The sequence below is a fragment of the Antechinus flavipes genome, chromosome 4, assembly GCF_016432865.1.
Source record: "Antechinus flavipes isolate AdamAnt ecotype Samford, QLD, Australia chromosome 4, AdamAnt_v2, whole genome shotgun sequence".
NCBI classification, from domain to species: domain Eukaryota; kingdom Metazoa; phylum Chordata; class Mammalia; order Dasyuromorphia; family Dasyuridae; genus Antechinus; species Antechinus flavipes.
In genome coordinates this window covers 376,816,187-376,840,505 of record NC_067401.1, presented here as the reverse complement: position 1 = coordinate 376,840,505, position 24,319 = coordinate 376,816,187, and the positions used below count along the sequence as shown (strand labels likewise).

General features: G+C 35.0%; 1 protein-coding gene across 1 annotated transcript in view; it reads left to right on the top strand.

Moving 5' to 3' along the window:
* The first annotated feature begins 2,822 nt into the window (after positions 1-2,822).
* The window catches only part of HHAT (hedgehog acyltransferase), a 478,276-nt gene continuing 456,779 nt past the window's right edge, over positions 2,823-24,319 (top strand). The window contains exon 1 of the mRNA XM_051998448.1: positions 2,823-2,949. Coding sequence (XP_051854408.1) covers positions 2,859-2,949 — 91 coding nt within the window. The 5' untranslated portion in view covers positions 2,823-2,858. The remainder of the gene's footprint in view (positions 2,950-24,319) is intronic.

Sequence of the window (24,319 nt, the reverse complement as noted above, 5' to 3'; positions counted from 1 at the left end):
CTGCAGTCTTCTAGTGATGTATTGATCCAGAACTAACACTCCTTCTCATATTACATTATGAAATTATAATTACAAGGGAACTTCCTGAGGAAGGATAAAATTACTTGATTTAATTTTTCTTTTCTCTTCTTTCTTTTCTCCTCATTTTTCTTTTTTCTTTCTCTGTCTGTCTCTCCCCCCTTCCACCTTCCTCATCCTTTCTCTTTTTTTCTTCCTCCTTTCTGATCTCTTTACCTTTCCTTCCCTTCTCTAGGACTTAGAGAATTTCTTCTGATTTGAAGACATTGATCTATGTGGTTTAAGCATCTTTTCAGTTATAAATTTATGATCTTTGGGAAATAACTGAGTAAATTATAATACTGAACTCAAAATTTCTTTCTATTTTAAAATATTTTTTATTTTATTGCTGTTTTTTGTTACTATCACCTTAATTTCTGAACATATCCATCCCCTTTCTAGTGAGCCATCCCTAGATAAAAAGAAATGAAACATATTATCCACTTCCTGATAGAGAAGCAATAGATTTAGCAGGCAGAATGAAACATCTTTATTTTGGGAAATTTGTTTTGCTTGACTATGCCTATTGTTTCAAGGAATTTTCCCCCCATATTTCCAATGGAGTAGGAAGTAGTGGGGAGAAAAAGAGATTTCTATTTACTAAAAAATTTAAAAAATAAAAGAAGTGAGGTGGAAACAATAAATTTAGGGTTTCATAAGCTTTCCATTTGTGAACTCTTGCTTGAAAAATTTTTACATGACTCTGGTTATATAACTATATAGAACAGGTATGCAATTAAACATTGACTGATAATAAATCATAATTTCACAACCCTCAAATTCAGTTATAAGCCTGGCTATGGGTTGTTTTAAAAACTGGGCTATAGATGGGGATTGCTGCAATATACTTTCAGAAGAGGTCACTGGGTTACTAGTTTTGCTGAACTGTTTTGCTTTGTTATGGAACCTCTCAGGGAATGGCATAGTCTGTAGATATGATGTAAAAACAAAACTTATCAATAAAACAAAAAATAAATAGAAAGGACATGGTTTTAAAAAAGGAAAAAAAAGAAAAACAGTTTAGCAAAAGCAATGAATACATCAATAGTCAGATAGAACATAATTAAAAAAAAGGAAAAAAGAAAGAAAAAAACAAGTTAGTAAAAATAATAAACACATTAATAGTCAGATAGGACAAAGGGGAAGGAAAAGAAAGAGAAAAAAACAGTTTAGCAAAAGTAATGAACACATCTATAGTGAGATAGTATATTGAGGTGGCACAAATACAAAGACTTTTACATGTGCATAAAAAGAGAGAGGTACATTTTATTTCACAAACAAACTTAGTTATTAAAATTACATAGGTTTTTTTTCTTCATTTTTGTTTTGTTGTCTCCCCCTCCCCCAGAATTTACATTATTGTATTCATTGTATATACTGTTTTTCTGGTTCTACTTCTTACTATTGATTCCTATAAATCTATCCATTTGGTTTGCAATTTCAAGTTCATAAATTATACAAAAAGTAAAAAAAAAATGCTTCTGAACTTTCAGGTGATGACATATTAAAATTTTTAAATTAGAAATGTGAAGAATTGGAGGTTGTTGTGAAAAAGAATAGAGCAATAGGAAAGTTGTCAGAATGAGAAGACAGTGAGAAAAGCATCTTGATAATATTTTTAACAGTAACTTGATAAAAATGCAAACTCAGGTTGCTTCAACACTCCTGGCTAAGCAGAATAAACCTTAAGAGAGACTGAATCAAGTTTTCTCAGATCAAACGTATAGATTGGATTCAGTGAAGTAAGGATTTGGATTTGTAAGCATCCTTTTCTAAGAAATGCAAAGATCTCTGGAGGTGGGAAGGGTTGACAATCATTGTAGATGAGTTTAATAAAATTGCTTTATCTCTACCACTTAGCCAATCTACTAATAAAAATGTGGAACAGAGCAGGACCAAGGACAGAGCTCTAGGTCTCCTTAAATAGTTCTCTCTCCAAATTTAGTGAAATATAATAATAATAACAATAATTTATTAATGATTCTATTATATAAAAGATATCATTAGTGCAAATACAAATATAAAATGGAAAGTTTGATGTGCACAGATTGGTATCTGCAACTTGTGTAGGTGGTAAGGGAATTAATATTCATTCACATTGTAACTTGAATGAGTTCATTCAGCATTCTGTTAATTAACCAGATCCAAACCCGTTAATTTATTATTATTTATAAATTTATTTTTATAATTTATATAATCTATGTATATTTTGACATAATTATATTATATATAAATACATATTTATATATTACAATTTATCATCATCCAGGTCATATTTGTTTATCTTGATTATAAAAGTATAATGAGAGAATCAATCAAAAATGCCTTGTTGAAATGCAGTTATTCTGAATATGTATACATGCCAGTTAATTGTGGCCCCCTTGTTTTTAAGTACTAAGAAATAAGTCTTTTGATAAGCCAAATTTGAATTTCATGGGAAATCTAACATATAAGGTCCTAAATTTTGAATTACCTACCTGCCCCTATTGCAAAATCAAGATGTTTCTCTGCCTCTATTTCTGCATTAGATAACTCTTTAATCCAGAGATTTGATGGTGAATGAGGGGATTTAAACTTTTGGCTTAATTTATATAATGTTTTTGGATTATCTGGAGACTTGTTTGGCTTCTTTTGATTAAATAATTCACTATATCACTCTCACATTGTTGTATATTGTTATTCAATAAATGTGATTTGATTGATAATAACTACATTATGTCTTATAAAATCTTCCCTCCCCACTTGTTTTTCTATTTTAGGGACATCTTATGGATTTCTCCATGATCCTGCAATAAGTAGCAATGCTGCCCAAATGGGAATTATTTCTCTACCTGTTTGTTTCTCTGGGTTTCCACTTTTATTCTTTTTATGAAGTCTACAAAGTCTCTAGAGGTAAAACTTTATGCTTTCTTGCTTTCTTTGAAGGAGGAATACAGAATGTCAGAAGTTGTTGCCTCACATTTATAAAAATAGATATGTGTGTGTGTAGAATATATACACACATGTATGGATGTATACACACAAACATATATGTATATATTTTGTGTTATTGTTCTTCAGTCATTTCAGTCATGTCCAAATCTTTGTGATTCCATTTGGGGTTTTCTTGACAAAGATATTAGAGGAATTTGCCATCTTTTTCTCTGGCTCATTTTACAGATGAAGAAACTGAGACCAACAGGATTAAGTGATTTGCTCAGGATCACACAAGTTAGGAAGTCTCTGAGGCTAAATTTGAGCTCAGGAGGATGTCTTTCTGACTCCAGACCCACTGCTTTATTTACTGTGCCACCTAGAAGCCAATATGGTATATATGCAATATGCAATATGACATTTATATATAACACACACATAAATGTATGCATTTCTGCCATTATCCTTAGTAGCATTTTGAATGAAAGAAGTTTTACTGTAGTACCTCTAGTAACCTTGAAGTTATTGCTTGCTCCATGAAATGTTTTCTTACATCCCAAGGCAGAAGTGATCTCTCCCTCCTACTATCTCATTGGTTTTTTCTATACCTCTCTATGTGCATCCTGGACTTCCAATTTTGCATTAGAATTGCTCATGTCTTCCCTTTCTAACCAGGTTGTAAATTTCTTGAAGGCAACCATATCTTATATCATTTTATATCTGTAGAGTCTGCAAGTATCTTTACGCTTAGTAGACATTTAATAAATACTTATCTAGTTAATAAATGAATAAAGAGTTCATCCAAATTTCCAAATACTTAACCTATTTATTCTCAAAATGTGGCCTGTGCATGTCCTTTTTATGAGTCCATGATTTGCTATCTTATAATGTTAGTGTTTTGTTTCTATAAGTATATAATAAGCATGTTTTATTTGATATAATTTTTTTATCCTAACAATAACTTAGAAAGGTAGAGCTATTATTATCCCCATTTTATAGATGAGGAAACTGAGGCAGAGATGGTGATTCGCCCAGGATCACATAGCTAGGGTTTGTAGGTAGATTTGAACTCAAGTCTTCCTGATTTCAAGTTCAGTACTCTATCTGTTATACTATCTTAGCTCGATATTTTTGTTTCTGGCATGACAATTGATTCCCCCTTTCACTAAGTGTTCAAAGGTAGCTTTTACTCTTGTCTGTCTGCCCTGCTTCTTCTGCCCCTTTTCCTGCCTCCAATTTCTTAAGAGAGGCTGCTTCAAATCTAGAAGTTTGAAGGTAGAATTTTTGCCTATAAGTTCAGCATTGTGACTTTCAATACCTAACATGAAGAGAAGAGCTGATCTGAATAGGAGACCATCCCCACTGAAATATTAACAATATGAACAGCAAGGAGGAAGGGTAACTGCAGTACAGTGAAAATATGTTAAGAAAATAGATGGAAAATGTTTCTGGTTTGAGGTAATGGACAGATTCCTCCTTTCACTCAAGGTGAAAACTGCTTATATAAGAATAGCTCCACAGAGCTATTTCCCCTGCCCTTTCCTATCGCACAGACCAAGCTGAGTTGAACAGATTGGATAAGTAGTTAGATCATATCTAGTGCTGTTTTTTGTATTTTGTTCTTGTTTGACAATGTAGATTTGTGGCCATTATTAGATAAAAGAAAGAAGTGATTTTAAGATAAGATGACATATGAGTGGCAGATTTAGAATGTTGTATGCCATATTTGCTTGCAGAAATAGCTAGACATTTAACTTACTGTCCAGGAGATGCTCTTACAGTCATGTAAGACACCCACAGAATAAGTAGATTTCTCTACTCTACTATTCCTTAACACGACTGTATTTTTCTTCTGTCCAAATAACGCCCTAAATTTCTCAAAATAGAGGCCTCCTTTGCGATAAGGAAGTACAAATAACCAGTCCATTTGCCCTGTTTGACAGTAAATATTCCATCCAGGCTACTACCTTTCTGCTAAGAGGGGAAATGTATTTCACCATTGGGCCACAGAAGTCATTGTTTTTCATTGCATTGATCAAAGTCCTGATGTCTTTCAATGATGTTTTCCGTTACATTATTATGTTCTCTTAGTTTTGCTTACCTCACTCTGCATGTGTTTATATATAACACATCTTTAGAAGTTTCTCTGAATTCTTTATAGTCCTCGATTTTTATATTGCAATAATATTCTGTTATATCCACATATGTTCAGTTATTCCCAAAGTGATGATAAGAGGTGGCTAGGTTATAAAGGGCTCTGAATGCCAAACAGAATTTTGTATTTGGTCCTGGAGAGGATATGGAGCTCCTGGAGTTTATTGAGCATGGAGATATGTTTGCACCAGTGCTTTATGAAGGATAGCATGGAAGAGATAGATACCTCTTTTCTTCACCAGGCTAAAGCAATCCTAGTTTCCTCAACCATTTTTTCTCAACTATCCAGTTTTTTTTTTTTTTTTCTCTTCTTTACTTCCTCCTGACTGGGGAAAAAGAGCAAAATTTTTGCAGCAAATATGCATAATCAAGGAAAATAAATTCCTGCACTTGCCCAATCTTTTTTTTTTTTTGTAATTATATATTTCCTCAGTAATATTCTCGATGCCACTTCTTGTATCCCATTTGCTTTAGAACAATACTATTTATAATAAACAGTTTTCCCACCTCTAGCGGGCAATCTCATCCATGCAGGGACATCCGTAGATCTCGCCATTTTCTCACTCCAAGTAGCAGGAGTCTCCTCTATCCTAGGGGCTATTAACTTGTCTTGCAAACAGAAACTCCATTTTAATGCTCAGAATTCATTGATTCTTGCTAGAATATTAATTTTCCTTTGGGAAGATGTTTCTCACTGTTTCTAGAACAGAATTGTTTTAGAAATACATTGAATAAATACTCAAATTAACTTAAAAGGACATAGAAAGATGCTAGTACATCCAGAGAAAGAACTAATAGATTTTATATATATATATACATACATATATATATCTATCATACACATATACATATATATCATGTATAGAATGATTTATGCACATGCACATTTATGTTTAAAGGTAGTCATCTCTAGGGTAAGGGGAGGGAAAAAAGAAGAGAAAAGAAATTTACATAAACTGTATTACATATTTAAAAGAAATGGAAAGTTGTACATAATAAATTTGCAGTTTTATATGAATTCATCTTTTTTATTATACTATATCATGGAAATACTTGTTTTATTCCCTAAATTAAAATATATTTATTTTCTAGTCCATAGAGAGGTATACAGTCCTCTTATAGCCCAATCTATAATTTCTTTTTAGGTTAGTGCTATAGTTTTTCTTGAACAATGCAGAATAAATATGTCATCTTTAACTAATCCTTTATCTATTAATGCATCTACCAGTTAGCTAGCGGATACTAAATGACCTGGGCCCCCATAAAGCTTATTTAGCCAGGAGAATAGAGGTCATGTTCAGATTTCCTCTTGATTCTATGGCTCAGGAAACCTGAGGCTTGAAGAATTTCATGAGTCTATGGAAGATACAAGGTCTTTACTGGGAAGCTTTGCCTCTGTGTTCCATTTCTGATGTCTTAGAGTGTTTGGGATATACATATATACATGTACATATATATGCATGTGCATATATATGTATGTGTGTATGTGTATACACACATATATATGAGAATGTGGATAGATTGGTGTATGTAGTTAGGAAGATCTCAGTTCAAATACTGCCTCAAACCCTTCTTTAAAATGGAGATAATAGCACGTAGCTTCTAGGGTTGTGAGGATACAAAGTGAAAATATTTGAAAATTTGCAAGCCTTAAAACACTCCTCAAATCCTAGTTAGGATAATAGCCCTTATAGCAGATGTTCTCTTTGGTCACTCAGTATAGTTGCAGGCTATCAATTTCCATTTCCCCTTTTCCATTATTTCCCCAGGGCCAGACATGTGGATATGGACTAGGAATGATTCCTCAATTTAATTGAATATGAAAGGGAAATTTCCAGCTAGAGTAGAACAAAGCAATCATCCCTTTCTTATACTCCAAAGTGAAACTGAAATTTTTTTTTATGGGGTGTGATATGATCTACTGTCCAGTGTTATTCCCTTTTTTCTTCTGTCCTCTGGAAATTAAGACTGACTATATGGCCACCTTTTGACAGTATTATTATCTTTTATATATATCTATGCTTCCATTTATTTCAAAGGAAGGCATACTGTGGGGACCTTGAAAAAGTTAATGCATTTCCCCTCAAAATCAGCCATTTACATCTCTTAGTGGCAAGATAGAGCTAAGGTTTATGCAGTACTTGGATGAAAACAAATTAATTCTCATTAACAGACATTACCTATGGTAATAAAAAATGAAGGATCAGAATTCATTTGTAAGTATATAAATATTTTTTCATGTGGTCTGTGGTCATAAAATATACTTCCTTTAGTAATGTGCTCATTGTTCTCCTGATATGGTTGTGGTGATCTTTAGCCTTGATATAAGGCATAGTTTCTCTTGGAATTTAATGGCTTCTTTGCTCTAAAATTGGACAGGAATAAAACAACTGCATAAATCAGTTTTTTATTTAGTGTTTTATTTCCCCCCAGTTATATGTAAAAACAATTTTTAACATTTGTTTTTAAAACTCTGAGCTCCACTTCTCTCCCTTCATCCCTTCAATTCCATTGAGAACACTAGCAATTTGCTTTAAGTTGTAAATGTATTGTCATGCAAAACATTTCCATAATAATCATGTTGTAAAAGAAAACACAGACCAAATTAAAAAAAAACACCAGAGAAAGAAAGTAAAAAAAAAAAAGTATGCTTCAATCTGTATTCAAACACCATCAGTTCTTTCTCTAAGGATGGATAGCATTTTTCTTCATCAGCCCTTCAGAGTTGTCTTGGATCATTAGAATGCTGAGAATAGCTAAGTCATTCAAGGCTGATCATCTTACAGTATTATTGTAACTTTGCATTTCACTATGCATCAATTTATGTAAGTCTTTCCAGGTTTTTCTGAGAGAACCCTGCTCATCATTTCTTATAGCACAATAGCATTCCATCATAATCACATACCACGATTTGTCTAGCTATTCCCCAAGCGATTGTCATCAGTTTCCAATTCTTTGCACCAAGAAAAGAGTTGCTATAAATATTTTGTACACAAAGGTCCCCTTCCTTTCTTGCATAGCTCTATTTTTAAAATTGCAGCCATCTCATACTCTTTTGGCTTCCAGAGAGAGGTCCTTCTCATTTCCAGTCTTCTACCTTCCTACTTTTCAAACCAAAACACTGCTCTCTCCCTCTTCTCTCCCTACCTTCATCCCAGGCCTACAACCAAGTACTTCAGAATGCTGTAAATGCTGGCATCCTTTCTTTACCTTGAATGCTGTCCCAACTCCTGAGACATTTTCACTGGCTATCCTCATGCTTGGAATGCTTTCTCTTCTCCTGCCTTCTGTCAAGTCCTAGTTAAAATCCCATTCACATGAAACCTTTCTCAACTTCTTTATTGCTAGTTCCTTTCCTCTTTTGTATATATCCTGTCCATATCTTATTTGTACACAGTTGTTTGCATGTCGTCATTCCCATTAGACTGTTCATCTGCACTCCAATTATTTTTCATTCATCTCTCTTCAGAGCAATCTAATGGTCTACCTCTCATCCACTTTGGATGCTGTAACTATCAAGCCACTTTTTGCATGGCTTGTACATTACCTGGCTTTTCAGGCCCATGTATCTTCTCCTGGGATGGTTGATTATGAGGTTGGGAGAATATGATTAGTACAACTTTTTTCCTCCAGAGGAGAGCTATTGCTTTTCCATTAGCTCTTTGTGCTTTTCTCCTCAATCTAGCTGCTCATAGATTGAACTGATGCCTAGGCTAATAGCTTATCTGTTTTCTCCGTCTTCCCTGACCTCAAACCTTTTCTTGAGTTATGGTTGGAAACTCATTTTACGTCTTCATTTTATTTTACCCCATCTGGTTAGGGCAAGTTATTTCCTAGGCTGTACTTCCTCAAATAGACAAGGAGATGAGTGATGTTGTAGAAGACTTCTTTTATTCCCTTTACTCCATTTTCTTGTGTTCTATTCAGATCCTTGGGGCTAGGCTTCTTGGAGAAGGCTGAAAAGGCTTCCCCCAATTTTAAGTCACAGTCTGGCTTTTCTTTGATCTCTCTTTATGGATTTCTATACCCTTAACTCCTGTCCCATCCCCACCCCCCATTTTATTTCAACATTTCCAAGGCTCTCTTATCTATCATTTTCCTTAAGAAAATATTGGCTGGAGCTTATAGGCTTCCCCCCACCAAATGATTGAAAACAATGGGACAGGTTTATATGATGATTAGAAATTATACTCCCTGTGAATGGTTTGCTTTAGGCTAGAGTGATTTACTTTTTCCTTCTTCTTGAATATCTTCTCCTTACTTGACCATAAGTATTACATAAAATAGGTTTACCATTTTTTTTCAGCTAATAGTTTTCTATCCTAATTTACTGTCAGTATTTAAATTGTACACTTGTTTGCCAATAGGTAGATCATAGTTTTGCTAGGTCATCCTTTTCACTGGGAAGGCTTTTTTTTTTTTTTTTTTTTTTGGTAGGAGTAGCCACAGAATTACAATGAATATTCCTTCACAGAGGTGACTTTATTTCCTATATTCTTAAGCAGTTAGCAAAGCATAAAATTTAGGAAATGGGAACAAGGAGTCAATAAAAGTATTGATTGTTCCAGAAGATAGGCTGATTTAGAAAATTATGAAACTTTCTGCAGAATTTTACTTAAAATGAGCATGGTTTCTTCACTTAGTTGTACTTGGATGTTGATTAGCTGAAAGAATTTCTTGATAACATATTAACAGTCTTATTTTAGGGTGAAAATTTAGTAATCCCACCTTATCATGTAAGGGAAACCAAGGATCAGAGAAATGACCTTCCTATGGTCATATAACTAATAACTGTCAGAAGGGATTTGAATCGATATCCTTTTGACTCTAAACCTAGTCTTGATCTACCTCTCTATATCATTCTCATTCAAGTTCTCATTCACCCTTCTACTCATCCTCTCCCCTAGTCAGCAAGTAATCCTATATACTTTAAACATGTAAAATATATGTTAAATCCAATGTATGTATACGTATTTATACAATTATCTTGCTGCATAAGAAAAATCAAATCGAAATGGAAAAAATGAGAGAAAATAAAATGCAATCAAGAAACAACAGAAAGAGTGAAAATACTATGTTGTGATTCACACTCAGTTCCCATAGTCCTTTTTCTGGGTGTAGATGGCGTTCTTCATAAGATCACTGGACCTAGTCTGAATCATCTCATTGTTGAGAAGTGCCATGTCCATCAGAATTGATCATTGTATAAACTTGCTATTGCCATATATAATAGTCTCCTGGTTCTGCTCATTTCACTCAGCATCAGTTCATGTAAGTCTCTCCAGACCTCTCTGAAATCATCCTGCTGATCATTCTTATAGAACAATAATATTCCATAACATTCACATACTATAACTTATTCAGCCATTTTCCAACTGATGGGCATCCACTCAGTTTCCAGTTTCTTGCCACTATAAAAAGGGCTTCCACAAACATTTTTGCACATGTGGTTCCCTTTCCCAAGTATGTGTCTTAAAAGCAAACCCTCCCACCACCTCTACCTAAAGGAGAGATGATATTTCATAACTCTTTTGCCTATATATTTCACCTGTTTTATGATTATGGATTATTTTTTTCCATTAGAGGGAGCTCTAGCCCAACCAAAAAGAGAAAGTTTGGTTGATCCATATGCAAAGTTGTTTTTCTTCAATTTATTTAAAAAAAAAAAAAAAAAGCCCAAAACAACAAACAATAAACAAAAAGCCAAAAGCCCAAACTCCCCAGTTGTTCCCAGTTTTCCATTTTACATAGTCCTGATTCACCATACACTTTTTATGAAAGTGAAAACTGATCAGTCTAATGAAAAGGAAGGAGCAGTCCCTCAAACGGTTTGATGAAAGTGAACCTCCATAGCTTGTTACCCACTCACTAGGTGGAAACAGATGTGTTTGTTTGCTTGTCTTTTCCCTAGGTCCCAAGGCTGTGTAAACTGCAATTCTGGATTTTGCTGAAAACAGGGAAGGACAGTGCTGGCACAGGAAGAATGAAGTCTGGCCTGCTCCTAATGAGACCCTGAGGGCCATTTTATTATTAGTTCCTAAAGGAACCAGACTTCAAGGTGTATGAGGTTGGAGAGGAAGAAACTTCTTGCTTTTTTTCTGAAATGTTTGCAGTTTCTGGTAGTGATTGCTTTTGCCATGTTGCTATAGAAAGGGTTTGACACAAATAATGGTCTCTCCTACACTACACAGGGACAAAGAGAATCCTTTGGTTTGAGTTTGTAGCTATTCTTACAGAATCTGGGACTATTTATGACTCTTGTTTCTTAGATTCTACATTGGAATCAGATTGTGTGTGTGTGTGTATGAATTTTAAGTGATTCAGAATAAGGTGATATCATGGAAAGAGTTGCTAGATTTGGGGTCAGAAAACCTGATTTTAAACCTTTCCTCTGCCATATTAACATTGTGATACTGGAGAGATTTAATAAAAATTCATTATATGCCAGGTACTGTGCTAAATGCTGGAGATCCAAAGAAAAGCAAAAACATAGTCTCTACTCTCAAAGAGCTTGTCTTCTACTGGAGAAGACAGTATGCAAACAGCTATGGACATAAAAGAATTTACTCTATATTTTCTAGCAATGCCAGGACGTGGCTGCCTTCTTTTTGAAGCTGTTTTGTTTTGTTTCTTGTCACCCATCAGCTTTAACCAATGGACTCAAGATCTTCAAATAATTCAGAATCACTAGGTGGCTTTCAAACTTGAATATTTTCATCTTGAGATCAGTGTTCAATCATCGAAGGGAGAGACCAAGAAACAGAGAGCCGGGGTTGGAGTTGCTCCCATTTTAAAGATCTGCTGAGTCATTGGCTCTTCCTACTAAATGGTCAAATAAAGGTATTGCCTGATCACCTCCAGTTTATGCAACCATAGAATCACTGACTCTATGGACAAATCATTTTTCTCTGAATCTTAGTTTCCTCAGCTATAAAAAGAAGGGAATGGGTTAGTTGTGTTTTAATGTTCTTTAAACCTTTAATTCCTGGTCTGATTCTATGATTTGTTTAAAATTAATTTTATTTTTACTTAATCATGTTTTTCACTAGCATAACTATATCTATATACATATGTATGCTATTTTCAGTCTAGAATGCTGGTTTCACTAGTATAAGGGAGCACACTTTGTGAAAACTCTCCCTGGATAAATAACTAGAGTTTCTTAAAAGGTTCCTGGGATGCTGAAAACTTACTAGTGAATATGCAGCTAGTATATATAAGAGCTAAGGCTTGAACCTAGCTCTTTATGACTATAGCACCAATCATTTATCCACTGTACATGGAGTTCTTAACCTTTTTTGGGGTGATAGACCCTTCTGACAGTCTGCTAAAGCTTGTGGACCCTCTTTCTCAATAAAGTTTGTAAATGAATAAAATAAAATGCAGGATTACAAAGGAAACCATTTATATTGAAATATAGATATCAACATCTTTCATCTTTTTTAAAGTTTATAATCCCCACATTAAGAACCCCTTGCCTCATCAGGCTCCTTCTCATATTACACATATAACTTACTGCAAAATAAACATAATATGCATGCGACACTGGAACATGTGCTACAAATTGTTTTCAAGAATCAGGCAGAAATGTTGTTTGGTTTCCATATAGCTTCTGCATTAATTCTTCTCACATTTTTGTTTTGGCCTATGCCATTCTGTTTTAAGCCCCAGGCTTAGTTCTGTCCATGCAAAGTATCAATCATAGATGAATTCTGCCCAAACAACCCCAACTCACTAGTATAAGGGAGCACACTTTGTGGAAACTCTCCCTGGATAAATAACTAGAGTTTCTTAAAAGGTTCCTGGGATGCTGAAAACTTACTAGTGAATATGCAGCTAGTATATATAAGAGACTCAGTTGTAAAGAAGGGGATTCCAGGTAGAGTAGAAAAGGCAAACTATGCATCTTAGGCATCTAGGCAGTGCAGTGAATAAAGTATCTGGTCTGGAGTTAGGACGACGTAAGTTTAAATCCAGGCTCAGATGCTAACTGGCTGTAGGACCCTGACCAAGTCACTTTGTTTCTGTTTGACTCCATTTCCTCATCTGTAAAATGGAGAAAATAATAGCACCTAACTCCCTAGGTTGTTATGAAGCTCAAGAGAAATAATACTTTTAAAGTACTTTGCATAGTTCCTGGCATATAGTAAACACTATATAAGTGTTAGCTATTTTTATTGTTTTTATTATTATATCATAACTTATGAATTGGAAGGATTTTAAAGGGCATCTGGCCTGATCCCTTCATTTTATGAATAAGAAAACTGAATCCTAGAGTAGGGAAATGACTTGAGCAGCCAGATTCACATAGGTATAAAGTAAGTGGGGTGGGGGGAAGAGGAAAAAGGTTATTTAGACCCAAGTCCTCTGATTCCAAATTCAGTGCTTTTCCTATTGTACCATGCTACTCCCCCAGTAAAAAAGAATCAAAGAGGTAGTAATCCTTGTGTCTTTAAATGCAGCTAGGCAATGTAGTGGATGGAGTGCTGGGGTTGGAGTCAAGAAGTTCAAATTCAGCCTCCGACACTTAGTAGTTCTATAACTTTGGCAAGTTACTTAACTGCTACCTGCCTCAGTGAACTCAACTATAAGATGAGGAAATTAGTACCTATCTCCCAAGGTTGTTGTGAGAATCAAATGAGAAAATATTTGCAAAGTGCTTGGTGAAAGTGCCTAGCACATAGTAGGTGCTTAATAAATGCTTATTCCATTGCTTTTAATTTATGTGTCAAAAGTTTTGTTTTTGTGTAGAGATACCTGAAAAACAATTAGCCCATTGTCAGTTAACATATAAACTATTGAATCCCTAGTCTCTTTTTTCCTTTTCCCTTCTCCACCAGCTTAAATGGATGGCTGAGATTGCCGAGAGGAGTTTGGGGCAGAGATCATGGGGGAGGACAATAAGGGGTGAGCACAGGGGAGAGGAACAGATTTATTATTAAATTCTTCCATGAGAGCCTTAAACTTATGACCTTGGTGGTTTCAGAGGTTGCATTGTTGACATGGGTTGGGTTTTTATTGTTATGAAGAAACAGAAACCATTGTTCTCATGAAACAAAATAATTTGTCTAGAAATAGACCCTTAGGGTGTGTTTGAGTAAGAAAAAAAATGAAGAGGGATTGGGCTGGGCTTGGCTACCAGGTGGTATGTGAATTGGTTGCTGCTTCTTGTTCAGATGACACGTTGTTTAGCAAAGGTTCATAGATTAAGGATTGGAGAACATCATAGAGACCAACTCCCCCACTCTCCTCCCCACTCCCTCACTTTACAGATGAGGAAACTGAAGCCCAATGAGGTTGAATGACTCGTCTGAAGTCAAACCGATGGATATATTTCAGAGACAATCCTCTTCAGTCATTATTTTTAGTCATGTTTGACTCTTTGTGACTCCATTGGGGTTTTCTTTGCAAAGATACTGCAGTGGTTTGCCATTTTATTTTCCAGCTAGTTTTAAGATGAAGAAACTGAAGCAAACAGGATTAAGTGACTTGCTTAGGGACACATAGCTAATAAGTGTCTAAGGATGGATTTGAACTTTCCCCAACACCAGACTAGCACTCTATTCACGGTGCCGTCTAGCTACTGCTTCAATGGCAGAATGCCACTTAAATTCTTGTGATCCTCTTAGATGCCCTCAGAACAGTCCCATAATAATAAATGACATTTCCTCCCTTTTTCTAAAAAGAAAGCATTGATTCAGAGGGAGAATTTCTTGCTTAGGACTCAAAACACTTGAATCCCAGTCTTGCCTCCTCCACTTTCTGGCCTTATGACCTTGGGCAGCTATGTAACTTTGCTAGTAGCCTCAAGGTTCCTTATTGATAAAGAGATGATAATAGGACCTTTCCTGTCTTCTTTACAGAAATAATGCACGTGAAAAGACTTTGTATACTCTATAATATTTTGATAGATGCCTAATTATCTTGCTGGCTTCTTTGCTTATCTAGATCATTGCTCTTTCTGATATTCTATATCTTTTTATAACTCTTTCCTATAAAGCCACCCATTGGGGTAGAGGCCCTCTTCTGATTCTTCTGATCATTCTGGAGCAAACAGTGCTATAAATATCCCTCCAATAAGCATGTTAAGCATTTACTATATTCCAAACACTGGACACACAAATACATGAATGAAATCATGATTGATTTCAAGGGGCTTATTGTCTAGCAGGGGAGACATCTGACCTGAGATTTAACAAAAGTTGAGAATTCTGTAAGGGCAAAGTGATGAAGGAGGGCATACTAGATATTGAGGACATGCCTGTGCCTTCACACACATGCATAGCAAGTAGCAGGTTGTGTGTGAACAAACAAGAATATCTGATGTCTGGGCTGTGATGTAGCTGAAAGATTAATGTCCACAGATTTTTAAAGATCACAGATAGTGGCTTATTAGTGATTCTTACATGTCATTTCATTTTTCTCAGTTGTCGTTCTTCTGGGCCCATGATTTAAATTTATTTTTAAAGCTTTTTACTTTCAAAACATATGCATAGATAATTTTCAATATTCACCTTTGTAAAACCTTGTGTTTCAAATTTTTTTCTTCCTTTCCTCGTATTCCCTCTCCTGGATGGCAAGTAATCTATGTTAAACATGTGTATTTTTCTATACATATTTCCATAATTATCATGCTACACAAGAAAAATCAGATCAAAAAGGAAAGAAAATGAGAAAGAAAACAAAATACAAGCAAACAACAACAAAAAGTGAAAATGCTATGTTGTGATCCACACTCAGTCCCCACAGTCCTCTCTTTGGATGCAGATGGTTCTCTTCATCACAAGACCATTTGAACTAGCTCAAATCACCTCGCTGTTGAACAGAGCCATGTCCAATCAAATTGATTGTTGTATAATCTTGTTGTTGCTGTGTACAATGATCTCCTGGTTCTATTAACTTCACTTATCAGATGTTCATGTAAGTCTCTCCAGGCCTTTCTGAAATCATCCTGCTCATCATTTTTTATAGAACAACAATTTTCCATAACATTCATATACCATAACTTATTCAGCCATTCACCAGCTGATGGGCAGCCACTCACTTTCCAGTTCTTTGCCACTACACAAAGGGCTGCTACAAACATTTTGCATACGTGGGTCCTTTCCTTTTTTTATGATCTCTTTGAGACAGGACCAGTGGAGATACTGCTGGATTGAAGGGTATATACAAGTTGATAACCTTTTAGGCATAGTTCCAAATTGCTCTCCAGAATGTTTGGATCAGTCCACAACGCCACCAACAATGTATTAGTGTCTCAGTTTTCCCACATTCCCTCCAACATTTGTCATTATCTTTTCCTGTCATCTTATCCAATGATTTAAACTTATTGAAGCCAGCAAGTGTACTCTTACTTCCTTTCTATTATAGTGTCAGTTTTTTGTTAACTATTTGTCCTTTGGGCACTTAGGTAATGCAGTGGAGAGAGCACTGGACCTGGAATCAGAGACTTATCTTCATGAGTTCAAATCTGGTCTCAGATTCTTATTAGCTGAGTGAACTTGTGCAAGTCGCCTAACCCTGTTTGCTTGTTTCCTTGTCTGTAAAATGAACTGGAGAAGGAACTGCAGACTACTATAGTATCTTTGCCATGAAAACTTAAATGGGGCAATGATGAGTTGTACATGACTCCATAATAACCACAAAAACAAAATGTTTAATAAGGATAAAAAGGTGCATTGGAACTAGGATGTGGAAAATTTTAAATGTCTAACACTGGAGTGTGAATTTGATCTTAGACACAAGATGGAGTCACTAGAATATATTGAACAAGGTAGTGACGTGGTTAGATCTCTGCTTTATGTTGTCAGCTAGTAGAAGCTGGATGAAAAGGAGAGAAAAAGGTGACGAGGATCTGAATTAATGTGAATGCAAGAGCAAGGAATGAATGTGAAAGACTTTATGTAGACAAAAACAAAAATATCTGGAAACTGATTGAATATGTAGGATAAAAGAGAGTAATACATTGAGGAACACTTTGATATTGCATAGCTGGCTGACTAGAAGAATGGTGATTCTTTGAAATTTGAAAGAGAGGTGAATTTCAGTATTTGTTTTGAGTATATTGAATTTGAGATGCCCTGTAGGACACCTAACTGGAAATATCCAAAATGCAATTGGTGATGTGGAATTGAAGCTCAGAAGAGAGGCAAAGGAATGAATCTTAGATCATTTCTATAGAAATAGGTGATAATGAACCCTGGAAACTAATGAAGTACTCAAAAAAGTTTATACAGAGAAAAGAGGGCCCAGGACAGAGCAATAGGATTAATCCATAGTTGGGAAGTAGTATATTAATGATGATCCGGCAAAGAAGAATGAGAAGGGGGAGAGGAGAACCAGAAGAGAGTAGTGTCAGGAAAACTCAGAGAGGAAAGAATTCAGGAGCAGTAGTGTCAGATGCTACAGAGGGGTCAAGAAGAATGAGGTTAAGAAAAAAGCCATTGAATTTGCAAATTGAAAAAAGAATTAGTAACTTTGGAGAAACAAGTTTCAGTTGAATGATGAGGTTGGAAGGGTAAATTATAAATGAATTGAAAGAGAGAGAGAGTAGAAGAAATGGAGGGAATGAATATAAACAGCTTTTTATTGAATTTGGCTGTGACATATAGAATAACAGATATCCTTTCAGTTATTTCTCATTTTTCTTTTCCAGATGTGCATTTCCTATACCTTATCTTACATATGGGGTTATCATTATTCATATGTTGTAGCCTATTTATACTTACCATGGATCATCATTGTTTACTGGGTCTCTTGCAAATTTGAGTTTTCTGAGATCATAGTATTTGTTCCTTGATTTTCAGCCATGTAGCATAATCAGAAGGGAATTGATATTTAAAAGATTGGTTTTTGGAGCATCAGTTTGCTTGGGAACATTGAAAGCCCTGGAGATAGTTTCACAAATGAGATCTATGTTGATCTCTTTATATTTAATTTGGGATTTAGTTCACTGCATAAGATGCATATATCTATCTACACATGCCCTGATAGACTAATTTAGTGGATTGCCCATCCAAACTGTGTTGCAATCTGAGTATTTTTATCCAATTTTATTTATTTATTTATTTTTTGGCGAGAATGGTTACACTTATCTTCTTTGAATATCACTTGGTTTTATTGAGAAAATGTTGTAGCACATATGTTACCTATAAAGCAGGATCACTTTTTTTTTCCTGTAGGAAGGGAATAGTTTTCTTTTTGGGCTGTGTGAGGGATGGTTCAGTAAGACGCTGAGAAACAGTGGATATGAACATATATCTCCCTTTTTTTATTTTTCACTTGTGGCTGATATGTAGAAGATTGATAATCAGATTTAGTTAGTTGGAGTTCAGATTCTTCCTCTACCTCTTGCTACTTTCTATGACGCTGGGCGTCATTTAACCTAGATAGGCTACAGTTTCCTAAGTTATAAAATGGTGGGTTTGAATTAGATGATTCCTTGGGCTTTTTCCAAATCTAAATCTATGAAATTACTTCTTATCCTGAGTTATCTGCCATAGAACTCATGTATTTTTAACATTTGCATGGGAAATATGTTGTTTACTAGTAGCCTTTAAAACTGTAGTTTATTGTGTCAAGTTAAATGCTCTTTAAAAGAAATGGAATTTGTGGATTCTTATATATCCAATATATCCATATAACATATATATATATATATATATATATATATATACATATGGGATACACCCACACATATTTTGATTACTATTCAGTCAGTTGAGTGATTATGAAGATGAAGTCTATTACTGAAAATTGTCAGTGAAAAGTTGGATCTTTCCTGCATGTATTTTTATAAAGAATTACCTTCGATATACACACACAGATGAATCTCAAAGATTTTATAATATTGAGCAAGTTGACATAATTTAATAGTTGCTAATGTCTTTTTTATTTAAACAAAAATTATTGTCTGTGGTATTTTCCATTTTTTTCTGGAATCTCCTTTTGAGATATCTTGAAAACTAATCCTTAAATCATTTTAAATTTATGCCATGTCTGGCATAGATTTTGTATGTTTTTTGGTCCGATCCAGTTGTTTTCTCAGAATGAGAATCACTGACTCAGCTTACACAATTTCAGAATTAGAAGGGCACTAAAAAGCCATGTAGTTCAGAACCTTAACAAGAATCCCTTCAGCTACATATAGGAAAAGTGGTCATTTCTCTCACTTAAGGTCTGCAAATGAAGCCTGAAACCCACTATTTTGTCTCAAGTCACAACACTGTTAGGAAGCTCTAATTGTTACAAATTTTTTTTCCATCTCAGCTTTGTTTTCTTAATTTTACCTTGTTGGGTCAAGGGAGGCAATATAGTACAGTGTAAGGTTTCAGTTGCTCCAGTTATTTAATCTTTCTGCCTCAACTTAATTAACTGTAAAATAAGAGTTGAATTAGATGGCCTTTGAAGTCCTGTCCTAGAAGAGATAATACAAAATCTATCTCTGCCATATGTCAGCCCATCAGATATTTAAAGACTCCTTTTACGCTCCCCCTTTTAAGTCTTTCTATTTCTGGGCTAAACATTAGTTTTTGAATTGATCCTTTTATGACACATGACCTCAAGGCTCCTCACCATTTCAGGTTGTCCTGTTATAGTCAATGATTAGTTTGTCAATGTTTTCCTAAATGTGACACAATCCATTGAATACAGTGCAGCATCTGTGGTCTTTATAAGCAGCAGAAGTATCACCCATTGAGTTCTGGTTGCTATGCTTCTCTTAATTTAGCTTAAGATTCCTGCATTATATTGTTGACTCATACAGTCTGTTAAAATCCCCATGTTCTTTCAGATGATTGCCATCTAGTTCTGCTTCTCCTGCATTGTACAGTGAGTGACTCATCAATACCCAGATATAAGACTTTTCATTCACTTTTATTAAATTTCATCTGATCAGATTTGTCCTGGCATTACCTGGCATTCTACCCAATCAAGATATTTTTAGATCCTGAGTCTTTTATTTGTTGTATAAGCTCTTCTTCTCATTGTTGTGTCATCAGCACATTTATGAGCATGTCATTCTTATATTGCATGAGAGAGAGGTGATATGGTAGACTAGATTCCAAGTTAAGAAGACCCAGGTTTGATTTCTGCTTCAGATATTTGCTCTGGGCATGTTCCTCAGCCTCTTTAAATATTAGTCTCTTCCTTTCTAAAATGGGGGTGATAATATCTGTAGCATTTCAAATTGTTGTTTTGAGGATCATATGTAATCATGAAAATAAAGCACTTTGGGAATTTTAAAACATGAAAAAGTTTTAAGTTATTTTTATTTTTAGTTGTAATTGATAAAAATGTGAACACAAAAATTCTTCCTCCAACTTAAGCTATAGAGATCACTTTTTGAGACCAGTCAGCTAGGTCTGAATCCATTTAACTATACTGACCGTTAGTCCATATCTGTCTCTCTTGTCCACAAAGTAGGATTCATCTTAAGTGCTAACAATGATCATTCTATCACATATAAAACCCCAAGAGACAAGGTATCCAGTTATTACTAATCTATTAGTTAGGCCAGTCAATAATAAATTAATGTGATTGTTGCTCTTGGTAAGCAAACATATCAAGGGAAACTCCGAAACACCTTAAATCAATTATTCTGACAGGGAACTCCTCTGACACGTGAAATGCAACTATGATTGATGGGCATTTAATGAGAAGGTAGGATGGAAATTCCCTGTCTGCCCAATTATTAATTTGTTGAAGAGAGGGGAGGTCAACTAAGAACACGGATTGATCATGAGCTCCCTCCAACAATTGGGCACCTTGACTAGTTCATTTCTCCTTCATGATCTAGGTCATACTAAACTATAAGGAAAAGGATCAAGTACAAGAGTTCTTTCCTGTACAGAGAGAATATACCCAGACTAGACTCTTTTATACCCTGAATAGAAATCAGGTTTCCCAGTTGTCTAATGTCTTGTCCAGATGTCTTGAACAGATCTGGAATCCTGATATTTTTTAGTAGAAGAGGGCTCCTCTCTAAGCTAGCCTTTTTTTTTTTAGTAGAAAAGGGACTATTACAAATTATTATTAAGCAATCAAATAGACTAGCATTAAAAGTTACATCTCTTTACTCACGTAGTTCATTTGTTCATATAGTGATTTTGCTATATCGCTGGTTCTGTTGATATCACTGATGAGAGATCACTACAGAAATGTTAGTATATTTGTGCCATTTCACATTTATTTACTGTTCTTCCATTTACATCTGTAATTGTTCTTGGAATGATCTGATTAGGGGGTGTTAAACCACTTTGGTTTTTCTTGTTGCCCTTAGTCATTCTCAATAATATCTGACTCTTGGTAACCCTATTTTGGGTTTTCTTGGCAAAGAAATGGTGGAATCTGAGACTATTTTGACTTTTTTGGAGTGGTCTGCGATTTTCTTCTCCAGTTAATTTTATGAGGAAATTGAAGCAAACAGAGTTTTGTGGCTTGCCCAGTGTTACACAGCTAGTAAGTGTCTGAGACTATATTTGAACTTTGGTCTTCCCAACTTCAGGCTTAGCACTCTATCCATTTTGCCACCCACTTACTCCCAAAACCGATAGCTACTTTGTGTTTTTTATGAGGTAACACAGTTTCCAAGCTATCCTCCATATTCTTATGTAATATTTTGGTAATGAAAATATAGTCCAAAACAAAGTGGCCCTGGGTTACCGTGCATTTTGTTTGCTAATGGCATTAAATATCTGTATAGAAGACATTTTCTCATTATGGTGTTTGTTTTGTGTGGGATGCTAAACTGTGCATTTCTCATCAACTCATCTCAGAGTTGATGGCTTAATTAAACATTATTGCAATCTAACATAATGCCTTCTCACCTTTATCCTTTATTTTATTTTGAAATTGATTTTGAACTTTCTTTTTCTTTCTTTCTTTTTTACTTTATTTTTTGGTGAGGCAGTTGGAGTTAAGTGACTTGTCCAGGGTCACATAGCTAATAAGTTTTAAGTGTCTGAGGTTGGATTTGAACTCAGATTCTTCTGACTCCAGGACCTGTGCGCTATCCATTGCATGATATAGTTGAAGCTTGAAATTTCTTTTAACCACTTTAGTGGTTAGTGATCTACTTAGTGATCCACTTGATTATAGATAGCTATTCCCCGAATGGCAGTAAACTGTTGGTTCCCATCATTTTTTATTGATGAAAGTACCATCTAGAGGCCTCATACCTGAATTTTCAAATGTTTTTCTCTATTTTTTCATCCTTTTAAATGATCTTTTGTAATTAGTTAACATCATTTGTAACAAGTATTTATTAAGCACCTATTATTTGATAGAAACTCTCTCAAGTTTTGGGTGTACAAAGAAAGGTAAAACATAGTTCTTATTCTCAAGTAGTTATTTCAATCTCAGTCTTCTTGCTGATGACCAAATGACTAATGAAGTTATTTCTTGTTATTTAGGTCCTTTATTGGTCTACAAAAAGAACTCATGAGGACTCACTCTTCTGTTCAGCTAAAGCTACTAAACAATCTCTTCTGGCTTCATTTATAACAAGAATGCCAATATGCTTCATTTTCTCTTTTAGATAGTAAGTCATTGATTATTGAAAAGTTATATGTTAAGGTTCTGCAAATTCATTGCTTCTAAAAACCCATTCCACTAGAACTTAGTTCATGTGTCTTTAGGAGTTGCCTGAGGCTCAGAGAAGTGATTTTTCTTATGTGCTTCCTAAGAGTCAGAAATGGTATAGCCACTCAGGATTTCCAGATTTCAAATCATTGACTTCTATTCAGTCCATCCTAGTGTTCTTGGGTTCTGTTTCTTGCATAAGATTGGCTACTTTGTCTTCCAAAATGCCTTCTTCTCTCCTTTTTCATTAATATCTTTCATTTAATTTTTGATTTCTTGCTTTATTTATCTAGGCATTCTTGGAATCTTTGTGGAAAACCTCTTTTTCCTTTAAATCTCTGCTTGTAATTGTTATAGTGTTAGATATTCAATTACTTTTGATATCAGTTGGGGTTTTGGTTTATTTATCTTTTCTAGCTTCAGTTCCTTTATAGGGGAACTGTGCTGGAGCCAGGTGATGCTTTTGGTTTCATTTTGGGTGCAGAAATCAACTGTGTTTTATCTTTCTTTGTGTTCCCTGAGTTCTTATGCTGACCTTCACCTCCTAAGATGTCTCCCTTCTTCTAGATCTTTGAGGTTCATAGTTCTTGATCTTTAAAGTCCTCTCTCAAAACTCAGGAGAAAATGTTTGCTATCTTAGGACACAACTTATGTAATACCGATTTGGGCATTTTAATATCTTGCTTGTAGGCATCTTGTCTTCTCTAACAAATTGCCTCCTCTCTCATTCCCACTATTTCATTTATCTCTAGTCTCTCTCTGTTTACTGCCTTCTTCTCAAGTGCTTATCATCATATTCATGTTAATCTCATCTTCAAAAAGCCCCCTCACTTGATTATTCTGTCCTTGATAGTTATCATCTCATATCCCTTTTTTCTTTTAGTTAAAACTTGAAAATGCTGTCTACAATCAATGTTTTCACTTCCTTTCTTTTCACTCTTTTCTTATATATCTCCATTTGATTTCCAATTTTATCTTCAACCAAAATTGCTCTGTCTAAAATCATCAATGACCTTGATTGCCAGTTGAATAGTCTTTTGAGGCATCTAATGGGTGCAATATATAGAGTACTGGGCTTGGAATTAGACTTATGTTCATAATTGTTCTTTAATATTTACTAGCTGAGTGACCCTGGGAAAGTCAATTTACATCTTACTGCTTCATTTTCCTTAATTGCAAAATCTGCAACATAAAAATAATAGTAGCATCTACCTCCCAGAATCGTTATGAGTCAAATGAAATATTTGTAAAATGCTTAGCACACAGTGCCTAACACATAGTTGGCACTTCACAAGTTCCTCCTTCCTTTCTTCCTCTTCCTTCCTCTTCATCCCTCCCTCCTTTTCTCCCTTCCTTCTTTCCTCTCTCTCCCCCTCCCTCCCTCTTTCCCTTTCTTCCTTCCCTCCTTCCCCCATTCCTATTTTCTCATTTGCTGGATTTTTGTCCTGGTCATATTTGCTAATGTGGGATGTTCCTTAAAGTTTTATCATAGATTATCTTTTCTTCGATTCTCCTTCTATATTATTTCATTGATGTCCTCATCAGCTCCCATGAATTCAATGATCATATCTATGCATATGATTTTCAGATCTATTTTTCCAATCCTACTCTTTCT